The 15,120-nt window shown below is 40.3% G+C and overlaps 1 protein-coding gene across 3 annotated transcripts in view; it reads right to left on the bottom strand.

Annotated features, from left to right (window-relative positions):
- The window catches only part of LOC128695590 (uncharacterized), a 29,977-nt gene extending 19,596 nt beyond the window's left edge, over positions 1–10,381 (bottom strand). For all 3 annotated transcript variants that reach the window (XM_053786300.2, XM_053786299.2, XM_053786298.2), the window contains exons 1-4: positions 10,284–10,381; positions 2,818–3,508; positions 1,086–1,329; positions 85–229 (exon numbers count right to left, since the gene is read on the bottom strand). In XM_053786300.2, the coding sequence (XP_053642275.2) occupies positions 85–229; positions 1,086–1,329; positions 2,818–3,498 (1,070 nt within the window). In that variant the 5' untranslated portion in view covers positions 3,499–3,508; positions 10,284–10,381. The remainder of the gene's footprint in view (positions 1–84; positions 230–1,085; positions 1,330–2,817; positions 3,509–10,283) is intronic.
- Positions 10,382–15,120: the final 4,739 nt, after the last annotated feature.

A 15,120-nucleotide genomic window follows, 5' to 3' on the forward strand; every position in this document is an offset into this window, starting at 1 on the left:
ACTCAAGTGCACAATTTAAAATAAATTTACAGTAAGACAAAATGAGAATAGACATTTCTTAGTTTAACACTGTACTGTACTTACAATGCAGCAAAGAAGTTCTCCTTTGAATACTGATGACATTTTAGACCAGCACGTACAAAGTAGGTGAAGACCATAGCCAACAGGTACTTGTCAGCATAGCGGCGGCAAATGTCGACTTTTAAAAACTTTCTTACAACTGGGTCCTCTTAAATATAAAAACCATTAAATATATTATTTGATAACCTGTAGTGAAAAGAAATAATCAAACCATGACATGACGTAAACAAGACTGGTCATCCCATGTCAGGTGGACCAGGAGTCCCCAGTGGACCATCTCCAATTTCGATAAAATTTTACATGAAGGTTGGCACATATATCATACTAACTTTGGAAAAGTTTTAATTCATGATATGTAATAGTAGCAATGCTATGGCCGTAAATATTACCCTGACGTGAAAATATTACCCTGCTTACACTCCAACAGCTCGTCAGGGGTTACAAGAGGTTTTGTGTGCAAGGGGCTTGGGCATACAGCAGGCATGTGTGAGCGTGTTAGGAGTGAATAGAGACGAATGGTTTTTGCGACTTCACGAGCTGTTGGAGTGTGAGCAGGGTAATATTTTGTGAAGGGATTCAGGGAAACCGGTTAGCCGGACTTGAGGTGGGAAGTACAAGGCCTGCACTTTAAAGCAGGGGTTTGGGATATTTGCTGTTTGGAGTGACATCTAAGCTGTCATATCTGCGCGCCTCTGCAAAGACACTGATTATGTGTGAATGATGAAAATGCTTCTTTTTTTGGGTCATCATACTTAGGTGGGAGACTGCCAGCGTGTTGAAAAAAAAATATCTTACCTAGTTGCAAACTACGACTGTGAAATAAAATATATGTATTATATCCATATGGCACAGTATGTACTAAAATAAACAGTAGGAAGAACAAAAATTTCACTTTCAAACAAAATAACTTGAAATGTCTAAAGAGATCCCGTTAAAAATTCTACTTCATTCCTACGTAAGTAAATTCAAGAACGTATTTTATTAAAATAATAGTTGCAACTTACCAACAAGTTGAAAAAAACAACTCAAGTGCTTCTTTGAGACTAATACATTGCCAGAAGTGTTTTCTTTTCGACGACTGCGTCTAAGAGTTGTGTTTTTTGTAGGTTTGTTTCTTTCATTAGGTGTTCCCTCCTGGCTAGTGTTGGTACAGCTGTGCTTGCTGCTGCTCCCAGCTTTCCCTTTCCCATGCATGGAATTTTGTATGGTGCTGGCATTTCTTAGTCTTAATCCTGGATCAGTCTGACTCTGCAGAATATTACTCTTCCTACCACATATTCAAAAAATCAAATGAAGCTATATATAATGTCAAATAACCAGCTTGGTTAGAAACAATGTGCGGATATTATTATTATTATAATCACGTGGAAACGCTAAACCCGTAGGATTATACAGCGCCTGTGGGGGGAGGGATGGAAGGCATTCAGGCTTAATTCAGGGAACTGGAGCATAGGTCCAATTCCCAAGATCAAGAGCCTCTCACCAGCGTCAAGGAACCTCCCTTGAGGGGTGTGCGGATATGAGTACACAATACAGTGTAAGAAGAGATTACCCGACACTAATTAACAACATTAATAAAGCATAAATATAGGAGGTGGATCCTTAAAACTTTTTCAAGTATGAGAAATTAACTGTTGTTGTGGAACAAAAGCTTTCTTTTAATGAAGCCCACTAACGGTGGAAGTTTGAAGCCAATCGGAAAAGGCATTCTCCAGTAATTTATCTGATTCCAACGATTCAAAGTTTTCTTTTAACAATTTCAGTCAAAATTGCATCTACTCGGACTATACTTACATAGTATCAATCTTCTTATGGAATGCATCCTCAATAATATTTTGAAGCTTATCAGAAACATCCTTCGCTTATTGAATATAAATGAATATCGCTATTTATTCAATAAAATCGGCAAACTGGGCTTATGGCCCGGTGGTGAAAATCTGAAGCTGATCAGATGAATCATTCACAACTTATGGCATGGATTCCAACGACTCCAAGTTTTTTAATTATTTTACTACATTAGCATATTTGCCTGCAAGTAAACAAAACTTAATGAGGACTGCTGGCGCTAAGATAAATCAGCCACTAAATGCTGAAGCTGATCAGAAGTAAATTGAAATTTACTTAACATAATTTAATGGATTGAAAATTCTACACTATTTTACACATAAAATAGTTAAATCTACACCTTACACATTTGAATTTCACTCTTCTTCGTCGTCGGATTAGGAGGCATCTTTCTTTGAAAACTTGAAACTATTCCACCGAGTTTAGGAAATTATCCAGGTTATTCCAAGATGCTATAAAATGAGTCCTACTACTTTGGTCACAGGGAAGAACATGGCAATTATTCCAAGAATCTGGTCCTAGTTACCGTACAGAAGCACTGAAAAATTCAATCTGATTGGATGAGGCATTCTCAAGTTATGAGGGAAGCAAAAACGAAAGTTGGAGGAAACGAAAAATTTAAGCAACCTCTTAAAGGTCCCCCTCCAGGGATACCTAACAAGAATAATAATATATGCAGACTGCATCATTTATTAACCACACATCGTATGATTGCATATATAGATCATGTGAATTGTATTACACACTGATGGTATTAACTGTTACACTCAGACTGAATGAATTGTAACAAATTGTATAAAATGTTACATACAGACTGTATGACTTGTTACATGCAGATTGTATGAATTATTACATGTCAAAAATTGCATATTTTGAAGGAGAGAAACTTACTGGGAGGGTTGAGAGTTGCTTAAAGATGGCCTCCTTTCGGAACTTCTCCAGTAAGGAAACTGCCGTAGATATGTTGGCATCTACTGGAGGAATATTTTCTTTGTTATCTAATACTCCACTAGGAGTCGGGAACAACTTTGGATCTTGACTACGTAGGAAAAGCTTATGCACAGGAAGAGACAAAGGTTCTGAGAGTTGTGATGGTGTTACAGGGACAGACTGTGGGTTTTGGTTGGCTACTTTGCCTCTGAAGATATTGAAAACTTCTTTAATAATTGTTCTTGTAGAGCGGATGGAAGCCATACCCAATACTGCTGCTGTCGTTTGCAGGGGCTGGACAGCTGTCTTCTCCAAGTGAGGCACCTTGCATGCAGACTCAGCGGTCTTCTCCAAGCGAGGCACCTTGCATGCAGACTCAGCGGTTTTCTCCAAGCGAGGCACCTTGCGCGCAGACTCAGCCGTCTTCTCCAAGCGAGGCACCTTGCATGCAGACTCAGCCGTCTTCTCCAAGCGAGGCACCTTGCATGCAGACTCTTCCTCACCAGTCTTCTCGCTGCTTGCCGTATTGTTACATGGTACTGCTTCTGTGCCATTTGTGTGTGCTTCAGATGGGGCGACCGCGAGAGCGCCGAATGGATGCCGTTCCTGACGATGACGAATGTAAACAGCGTTCACCCTCATCACTGCAGCACTTCGGAATCCAGTGTTAACAACATCCGACCGAAGAAAAACAGTTACAGTATTTATTACAACTCAGGTAATGCTTAGTACTATTGCAAAAGCGATTGCTTCATAAATTACCAATAAATGCAATATTGAAATTATATGTAAATATCTGACCATCAACATACATTAATAATGGGTTCAGAGACGGGCCCCCAAAGTTTTGATAGCTCAGCAAATTAGTGGTAATGAATCATTTACATATATATATATATATATATATATATATATATATATATATATATATATATATATATATATATATATATATATATATATATATATATATATATATATCTGCAGTAGTAAGGTATTTATGCAGACATGAATTCAGTCACAGCGTAGCTTAAATGTGGTTTTGAAATATGTATTTTCTTTATTGTCCTACTAAAGTCTCATAGCTCAGGCTGATACCTTTCAACACATTGTATGAGCTCCATCCTGCATGATGGAATGTGACAGGGAAACAGTTAGTTTTTGTTCCCATTGTGTATATATAGAATATGTTAACAGCACATTGCTGCTGTATCAAAATTTGTTGAATTAAAACAAAAATAGCTCCCGTATCTGCAGAGCCTTAGTATAATACTTGACCAACAATATCCTGATTGCCATATTAGACCCCCCCCCTTTCCATCCGGCTCAGTGTGACAGATTTCAACACTACATATGAAATCCACCCTGTGATGGAACATGACTGAAACATAGCTAGCTTCAATTTTCATCGTATGAAATTATTATATTAATGGGGGAGCGTTAAACCCTTAGAGGCCGTACGGTGCCTGGTGAAAAGGGAAGGCAATCACGTTCGATCAAGGAAGGGGAAGTCAGGTCCAATTCCTTGGGTCGTACCCCTCAAGGGTGGCTCCTTGACGCTGAAGGGCTCTTGATCTAGGAAGTTGGATCTGCGCTCCGGTTCCCTGAATTGAGCCTGAATACCTTCCATGTCCCCCACATGCGCTGTATAATCTTAAGGGTTTAGCGCTCCCCCATGATTATAATAATTTTAATCCTTGGGCCATGAATCCTTTACCGCTCTCTAGCCAGCAGTAAGTAGGTACCAGATTTATCATGCAGTACATCAATATGCACTTGAGTGTAAAATATGAATTACAGGAAGAATGAATGCAAATTAATTTTATGTACAATATATTAAGGTAAACATACGTGGATAAGACACTACGAGGACCATAATGGTTTTTAAATTCATTTTGAAGAATTTTAGATTTTCTAGGTTAAATCATCATAATATGTGGTGTACATTCAAAATGCCTATATAAATAACTATATGCAATGAGCAATTATTCAGTTCAAAAATAAAAATTCCTTTGTAAATATCTCTATATATGACTTAGTAAGTATTTAATTATAAAGTATTTAAGAATAAAGACAAACTGTGTGTACATTGTATTATATACAAACTGTAATCATAATTTTTTATCTCCTTCATTTATTACCCCAGTCCTGTGATAATATATTACTATCTGAAATACAATTATACTGAGTGGATATACTCTAAATGTGAGTGGATGTACCTCTGTAAATGTGTTTTATATTCCATACATACTAAATTTATAATAACCTACTCTTTCTGAAAATGTTTAGTTTCCCCTTGTGTATCTGCACCGCTTTCTGCAGTAGATCGTAATTCTGGGCCGTTAGCTAGTAGTTTGAGCACAATAATACGAAATTAACATCAAGTGGAACTTTCTCGAAACAGTGATATCATGCAACCATCTATTATCATTGTCATATCATGCATGAGGAGCCAACAAAAACAAAATCAGCAGACTTCGATATCACTACTGCTTGGCTTCGGCTAAGCTACAGGAATATGGGAGTTTGTGCTACCAGCTGATGTAGACCTCACGAAATGCAAACTTTGCCAGATGAACCACTATCACCCTTACGTGTCATTTATTCCGTGCAGGAATCCGAGAAAATCAATAAATTCAGGGACACTCTCTCCAGGTAAACTCCAGGTAAACACTTAACTCACTCATGAATGTGCAGTATGTCATTTTATACACTAGCGTATTACCAGCAATTCTGAAAAATACAATGGCTGCCTATTTTAAATAACGCATAACCACCTTAGCTTGCCTAAATTCAATTAAATCTTACTAAATAACCACATGTAACTACACGTGTGTCTTTGACAGAATTCATGACTGTAAACACATTATAAATGTTCTTAAGTCAATAAATTTGCAGATAGTTTATTACTACTGTACCAACAATACCACCAGTCCGATAACATTCTTCTTTGCAAATATACAGGGTCTAAAGCCAGCAACAAAAAACAAAATACCTTTCATCCGTGGACTGCTTGCAGAGGCAAAAGCAATGTTCTCGGCTTTCACTGAGACCCACATAAAGGATCACTTGGACAACGAAATATGGATCCCAGGTTACAACCTATACAGATGTGACAGAGTGAACAGGCAAAAAAGGGGGGGGGGGGTGGCCTGTACATTGCAGAGTCACTTGTTTGCACAGAACTGCTTAATGCCTCAAATGATGTAGTGGAAGTTTTAGCAGTAAAGGTCGAGAACCAAAACCTAGTCATTGTGGTAGTCTACAAGCCTCCGGATGCAACATACCATCAATTCCAGGAACAGCTGTTAAAAATTGACCACTGTCTGGAAAATCTTCCAGCTCCTGCACCCAACATCTTGCTCCTGGGGGATTTCAACTTAAGGCACCTAAAATGGAGGAATATAGCAAATAATATTGTTGCAGTAATAACACCAGGAGGCAGCTCTGATGAAAACTCACACTCACACGAGCTTTTAAATCTCTGCACAAAATTCAATTTAAACCAGCAAATAATAGAGCCTACTAGACTGGAGAATACACAAGACCTCATCTTCACTAACAATGATGATCTGATAAGAAATGTCACCATATCAAAAACAATATACTCAGATCACAACATAATTGAGGTTCATACATGTATGCGTGGAGCCCCAGACCGACATAATGAGACTAGTCACGAGGGAGCATTCACCAAATTCAACTTCAATAACAAAAACATAAAGTGGGATCAAGTAAACCAAGTCCTAACCGATATAAGCTGGGAAGATATACTAAGCAACACAGACCCCAACTTATGCCTAGAACAGATTAACTCGGTGGCACTCGATGTATGCACAAGGCTTATTCCTCTAAGAAAAAGGAGGAGTAGATGTAAAATAGAAAGAGACAGGCGCTCCCTTTACAGGCGACGGAAAAGAATAACAGAGCGGCTAAAAGAGGTCAATATATCTGAAATGCGTAGGGAGACACTGGTCAGAGAAATAGCAAGCATCGAACTTAAACTAAAAGAATCCTTTAGGAGTCAGGAATCGCGGGAAGAACTAAAAGCCATAAATGAAATCTAAAGAAACCCAAAGTATTTCTTCTCCTATGCCAAATCAAAATCGAGAACAACGTCCAGTATTGGGCCCCTACTTAAACAAGATGGGTCCTACACAGATGACAGCAAGGAAATGAGTGAGCTACTCAAGTCCCAATATGACTCAGTTTTTAGCAAGCCGCTAACCAGACTGAGAGTCGAAGATCAAAATTAATTTTTTATGAGAGCCACAAAATTTGATTAACACAAGCCTATCCGATGTTATCCTGACGCCAAATGACTTCGAACAGGCGATAAATGACATGCCCATGCACTCTGCCCCAGGGCCAGACTCATGGAACTCTGTGTTCATCAAGAACTGCAAGAAGCCCCTATCACGAGCCTTTTCCATCCTATGGAGAGGGAGCATGGACACGGGGGTTGTCCCACAGTTACTAAAAACAACAGACATAGCCCCACTCCACAAAGGGGGCAGTAAAGCAACAGCAAAGAACTACAGACCAATAGCACTAACATCCCATATCATAAAAATCTTTGAAAGGGTCCTAAGAAGCAAGATCACCACCCAACTAGAAACCCATCAGTTACACAACCCAGGGCAACATGGGTTTAGAACAGGTCGCTCCTGTCTGTCTCAACTATTGGATCACTACGACAAGGTCCTAAATGCACTAGAAGACAAAAAGAATGCAGATGTAATATATACAGACTTTGCAAAAGCCTTCGACAAGTGCGACCATGGCGTAATAGCGCACAAAATGCGTGCTAAAGGAATAACAGGAAAAGTCGGTCGATGGATCTATAATTTCCTCACTAACAGAACACAGAGAGTAGTCGTCAACAGAGTAAAGTCCGAGGCAGCTACGGTGAAAAGCTCTGTTCCACAAGGCACAGTACTCGCTCCCATCTTGTTCCTCATCCTCATATCCGACATAGACAAGGATGTCAGCCACAGCACCGTGTCTTCCTTTGCAGATGACACCCGAATCTGCATGACAGTGTCTTCCATTGCAGACACTGCAAGGCTCCAGGCGGACATCAACCAAATCTTTCAGTGGGCTGCAGAAAACAATATGAAGTTCAACGATGAGAAATTTCAATTACTCAGATATGGTAAACATGAGGAAATTAAATCTTCATCAGAGTACAAAACAAATTCTGGCCACAAAATAGAGCGAAACACCAACGTCAAAGACCTGGGAGTGATCATGTCGGAGGATCTCACCTTCAAGGACCATAACATTGTATCAATCGCATCTGCTAGAAAAATGACAGGATGGATAATGAGAACCTTCATAACTAGGAAGGCCAAGCCCATGATGACACTCTTCAGGTCACTTGTTCTATCTAGGCTGGAATATTGCTGCACACTAACAGTACCTTTCAAGGCAGGTGAAAGAAATTGCTGACCTAGAAAATGTACAGAGAACTTTCACGGCGCGCATAACGGAGATAAAACACCTCAATTACTGGGAGCGCTTGAGGTTCCTAAACCTGTATTCCCTGGAACGCAGGAGGGAGAGATACATGATTATATACACCTGGAAAATCCTAGAGGGACTAGTACCGAACTTGCACACGAAAATCACTCACTACGAAAGCAAAAGACTTGGCAGACGATGCAACATCCGCCCAATGAAAAGCAGGGGTGTCACTAGCACGTTAAGAGACCATACAATAAGTGTCAGGGGCCCGAGACTGTTCAACTGCCTCCCAGCACACATAAGGGGGATTACCAACAGACCCCTGGCAGTCTTCAAGCTGGCACTGGACAAGCACCTAAAGTCAGTTCCTGATCAGCCGGGCTGTGGCTCGTACGTTGGTTTGCGTGCAGCCAGCAGCAACAGCCTGGTTGATCAGGCTCTGATCCACCAGGAGGCCTGGTCACAGACCGGGCCGCGGGGGCGTTGACCCCCGGAACTCTCTCCAGGTAAACTCCAGGTAAACTGTAACTTGCTTAGCAAAAATATGTCCATGGATATGGACTACGCTCACAGTATCCGTATGGAGTGTATAATAAAGCTATCTACCTAACTTCCTATATCTGAAAGATAATCAATCAATTTTGAAGTGTCTCTATCCTTCTTTGTATTAGAAAGTTTAATATAAACGGTGTGGTGTACGAAATTAGTTTTGCAATCCGCAAAATAATCAGACTTATTGTATATTACGTTAACTATCGGAATTGAGAGTACTTAATGCCAAGCTTTTGCACTGGCAATGCCTCACTATTTCGACTCTTCCACTTCCTATAATGGTGGAGCTACTGCTGACTGCTAAGAGTCTTCTAGTGTAACTTGTTTTGCTTCTATTTTGTGTCGATAGCTATGTTTTGGGAAGGTTTTATTCCGACTATTAACCCGAAGAGCTAGTAGCCCATGAAAGTCACTCAGTGTATCATGGCTGAGTAAGGTAAGATTTTCTTCGGATTTATAACCCCGGATAATCCAAGAAAGTCAGTGCGTCGTCGAGGACTAACTTATTTCCAATGGGGTCATGAATCTTGTCCCCCAGGATGCGACCCACACCAGTCGACTAACACCCAGGTACCTATTTGCTGCTGGGTGAACAGGACAATAGGTGTAAGGAAACGCGTCGAAATGTTTCCACCCGCCGGGAATCGAACCCGGACCCTCCGTGTGTGAATAGAGAGCTTTAGCCACCAGGCCACTTAGAGACTGGAGATTGAGCCCCGGCACCAGTGGAAACACTGAGAATACGTATTTCTTTAATAAGTTTAAGTAGGTATGCATAAATACAGACATCATGCACAGTGAAGTCCTGCCCCTGTTCATCTAGCAGTAAGTAGGTACCTGCGTTTTATGCTAGGATCGAACACAGGTCCTACGGATGCGAAGTGAAGGAATTTGAGCCAGTAATTGAAATATGACCACTATTATATTTATGGGGAGGCACTATCCTCGTAAGGATGAGGGATTTTGCAGTGTACATAGGCCTCGTAAAAACACTCGAACTCAATATTTGATGTTCACTCCCCCAGTGATTGTTTATGATAATATTCTCATCAGTACTACTACAAAAGTACGTGACAAGCCATGCTGAGACAGTAAAGCTCATGTAAAATGACTCCAGCCCTTCTGGAAGGAAACCAAAATGCAGTAGCTACTAAATCCATAGTAGCTAAGTCTTCTAGTTCAAGCTGACAGATTTCATTACATGTACCAAAAATCCTGTGATGGAATATGACAGAGAAACTATTCTGTTTGATGGTGGTGTTAGGTAAATATAGCTATATTAACTCTCGTTAGCCTTGTAAAATGTTATTTAAATCATAGTTATACAGTATGTCTGTATCTTATTATGGTTAATACAAACAAATTAAATAACAAACGCAAATAACCGAAATAACAAATAGCTAAATTACCTAGAGTTATGTACAATAAAATGTGTAAAAACTCCATGAAATGTGATAAAAACTCCATGAAAGACGCAAGTGACACACACACCTGGTCAGTGGACGACACACTGGATCAGCTGATGTTTGTGGCGCGCCTTCACACGCTTCACATTTGAATGTGAATTAAATTAAAATTAAATGCACCACATTGCCTGTCTACCATGCTCAATATGACATTTTATAAATTAGAGCAAGAGGTAATGAAGCTTACGCAAATATAGCGATTATTAATAGTTATTATTTTTCACCCTTCTGGGTTTAACGCTTAGTTTTACAATTAGGCGATTAGTAAGTAAGTTTATTCAGGTATACACAAATACAGTTACATAGAATTATCATACATAGCAGCATATGTGTAGAGAACCTAGGATAACCCAAAACGATAACGATATCACCAAACATTCTAATATGTATTCAGGTGATAGCAGAACTTTAAAAAAATTTCCTCATTGTATTCACAAAAATGCATTAAACTCGTTAGTTTAATATCTTTATTATGCACCCCATACCCATCCTGTGGGCGGTAGTCAAAGGATGACAAAGGTACATAATAGGTCCAGGGACTGGACCCCAAAGTTATGATAGCTGAACTATAGGAAAAAATCATATAAATGTATCATTTAAAGCATATTGTGGTTGTGACTTACCAGGGAGACACCAACAACAAGCTTCGAATTTTTGTTCTTATGCGATTATCACACACACACACACACACACACACACACACACACACACACACACACACACACACACACACACACACACACACACACACACACACACACACACACACACACACACACACACACCACACACACACACACACACACACACACACACACACACACACACACACACACACACACACACACACACACACACACACACACACACACACACTCTACATAACACTAGTAAAATTCACTACACAACACTGTAGTAACATTCACTACACAACACTGTAGTAACATTCACTACACAACACTGTAGTAACATTCACTACACAACACTGTAGTAACATTCACTTCACAACACTGTAGTAACATTCACAACACAACACTGTAGTAACATTCACAACACAACACTGTAGTAACATTCACTACACAACACTGTAGTAACATTCACAACACAACACTGATGTAACATTCACTACACAACACTGATGTAACATTCACTACACAACACTGTAGTAACATTCACTTCACAACACTGTAGTAACATTCACTACACAACACTGTAGTAACATTCACTTCACAACACTGTAGTAACATTCACTACACAACACTGTAGTAACATTCACTTCACAACACTGTAGTAACATTCACTTCACAACACTGTAGTAACATTCACTACACAACACTGTAGTAACATTCACTACACAACACTGTAGTAACATTCACTACACAACACTGTAGTAACATTCACTACACAACACTGTAGTAACATTCACTACACAACACTGTAGTAACATTCACTACACAACACTGTAGTAACATTCACTACACAACACTGTAGTAACATTCACTACACAACACTGTAGTAACATTCACTACACAACACTGTAGTAACATTCACTACACAACACTGTAGTAACATTCACTACACAGACCCCGGCAGTCTTCAAGCTGGCACTGGACAAGCACCTAAAGTCAGTTCCTGATCAGCCGGGCGGTTTGCGTGCAGCCAGCAGCAACAGCCTGGTTGATCAGGCTATGATCCACCAGGAGGCCTGGTCACAGACCGGGCCGCGGGGGCGTTGACCCCCGGAACTCTCTCCAGGTAAACTCCAGGTTACCTGGAGGTTATTCCGGGGATCAACGCCCCCGCGGCCCGGTCCATGACCAGGCCTCCCGATGGATCAGGGCCTGATCAACTAGGCTGTTACTGCTGGCCGCACGCAGTCCGACGTACGAGCCACAGCCCGGCTGATCCGGCACCGACTTTAGGTATCTGTCCAGCTCTCTCTTGAAGGCAGCCAGGGGTTTATTGGTAATTCCCCTAATGCTTGATGGGAGGCTGTTGAACAGTTTTGGGCCCCGGACACTTATGGTGTTTTCTCTTAGTGTACCAATGGCGCCCCTACTTTTTATTGGCGGCATTTTGCATCGCCTGCCCAGTCTTTTACTTTCGTAGGGAGTGATTTCTGTGTGCAGATTTGGGACCATTCCTTCCAAGATTTTCCAAGTGTAGGTAAACACAACACTGTAGTAACAGCCACTACACAACACTGTAGTAACATTCACTACACAACACTGTAGTAACATTCACTTCACAACACTGTAGTAACATTCGCTACACAACATTGTAGTAACATTCACTTCACAACACTGTAGTAACATTCACTACACAACACTGTAGTAACATTCACTACACAACACTGTAGTAACATTCACTACACAACACTGTAGTAACATTCACTTCACAACACTGTAGTAACATTCACAACACAACACTGTAGTAACATTCACAACACAACACTGTAGTAACATTCACTACACAACACTGTAGTAACATTCACAACACAACACTGATGTAACATTCACTACACAACACTGATGTAACATTCACTACACAACACTGTAGTAACATTCACTTCACAACACTGTAGTAACATTCGCTACACAACATTGTAGTAACATTCACTTCACAACACTGTAGTAACATTCACTACACAACATTGTAGTAACATTCACTTCACAACACTGTAGTAACATTCACTTCACAACACTGTAGTAACATTCACTTCACAACACTGTAGTAACATTCACTTCACAACACTGTAGTAACATTCACTTCACAACACTGTAGTAACATTCACTTCACAACACTGTAGTAACATTCACTACACAACACTGTAGTAACATTCACTTCACAACACTGTAGTAACATTCACTACACAACACTGTAGTAACATTCACTACACAACACTGTAGTAACATTCACTACACAACACTGTAGTAACATTCACTACACAACACTGTAGTAACATTCACTTCACAACACTGTAGTAACATTCACAACACAACACTGTAGTAACATTCACTTCACAACACTGTAGTAACATTCACTACACAACACTGTAGTAACATTCAGTACACAACACTGTAGTAACATTCACTACACAACACTGTAGTAACATTCACTACACAACACTGTAGTAACATTCACTACACAACACTGTAGTAACATTCACTTCACAACACTGTAGTAACATTCACTACACAACACTGTAGTAACATTCACTTCACAACACTGTAGTAACATTCACTACACAACACTGTAGTAACATTCACTACACAACACTGTAGTAACATTCACTTCACAACACTGTAGTAACATTCACTTCACAACACTGTAGTAACATTCACTTCACAACACTGTAGTAACATTCACTACACAACACTGTAGTAACATTCACTACACAACACTGTAGTAACATTCACTACACAACACTGTAGTAACATTCACTACACAACACTGTAGTAACATTCACTACACAACACTGTAGTAACATTCAGTACACAACACTGTAGTAACATTCACCACACAACACTGTAGTAATATTCACTACACAACACTAGTAACATTCACTGCACAACACAGTAGTAACATTCACTTCACAACACTGTAGTAACATTCACTTCACAACACTGTAGTAACATTCAGTACACAACACTGTAGTAACATTCACTGCACAACACTGTAGTAACATTCACTTCACAACACTGTAGTAACATTCACTTCACAACACTGTAGTAACATTCACTACACAACACTGTAGTAACATTCAGTACACAACACAGTAGTAACATTCAGTACACAACACTGTAGTAATATTCACTATACAACACTGTAGTAACGTTCACTACACAACACTGTAGTAACATTCAGTACACAACACTGTAGTAACATTCACTACACAACACTAGTAACATTCACTGCACAACACAGTAGTAACATTCAGTACACAACACAGTAGTAACATTCAGTACACAACACTGTAGTAACATTCACAACACAACACTGTAGTAACATTCACTACACAACACTAGTAACATTCACTGCACAACACAGTAGTAACATTCAGTACACAACACTGTAGTAACAGTCACTACACAACACTGTAGTAACATTCACAACACAACACTGTGGTAACAGTCACTACACAACACTGTGGTAACATTCACAACACAACACTGTAGTAACATTCACTACACAACACTAGTAACAGTCACTACACAACACTAGTAACAGTCACTACACAACACTAGTAAGTCACTACCTGGAGTACCTGGAGAGAGTTCCGGGGGTCAACGCCCCCGCAGCCCGGTCTGTGACCAGGCCTCCTGGTGGATCAGAGCCTGATCAACCAGGCTGTTACTGCTGGTTGCACGCAAACCAACACACGAGCCACAGCCCGGCTGATCAGGAACCGACTTTAGGTGCTTGTCCAGTGCCAGCTTGAAGACTGCCGGGGTCTGTTGGTAATCCCCCTTATGTATGCTGGGAGGCAATTGAACAGTCTCGGGCCCCTGACACTTATTGTATGGTCTCTTAACGTGCTAGTGACACCCCTGCTTTTCATTGGGGGATGCTGCATCGTCTGCCAAGTCTTTTGCTTTCGTAGTGAGTTATTTTCATGTGCAAGTTCGGTACTAGTCCCTCTAGGATTTTCCAGGTGTATATAATCATGTATCTCTCCCCCCTGCGTTCCAGGGAATACAGGTTCAGGAACCTCAAGCGCTCCCAGTAATTGAGGTGTTTTATCTCCGTTATGCGCGCCGTGAAGGTTCTCTGTACATTT

The sequence above is a fragment of the Cherax quadricarinatus genome, chromosome 42, assembly GCF_038502225.1.
Source record: "Cherax quadricarinatus isolate ZL_2023a chromosome 42, ASM3850222v1, whole genome shotgun sequence".
Taxonomy (NCBI): Eukaryota; Metazoa; Arthropoda; class Malacostraca; order Decapoda; family Parastacidae; genus Cherax; species Cherax quadricarinatus.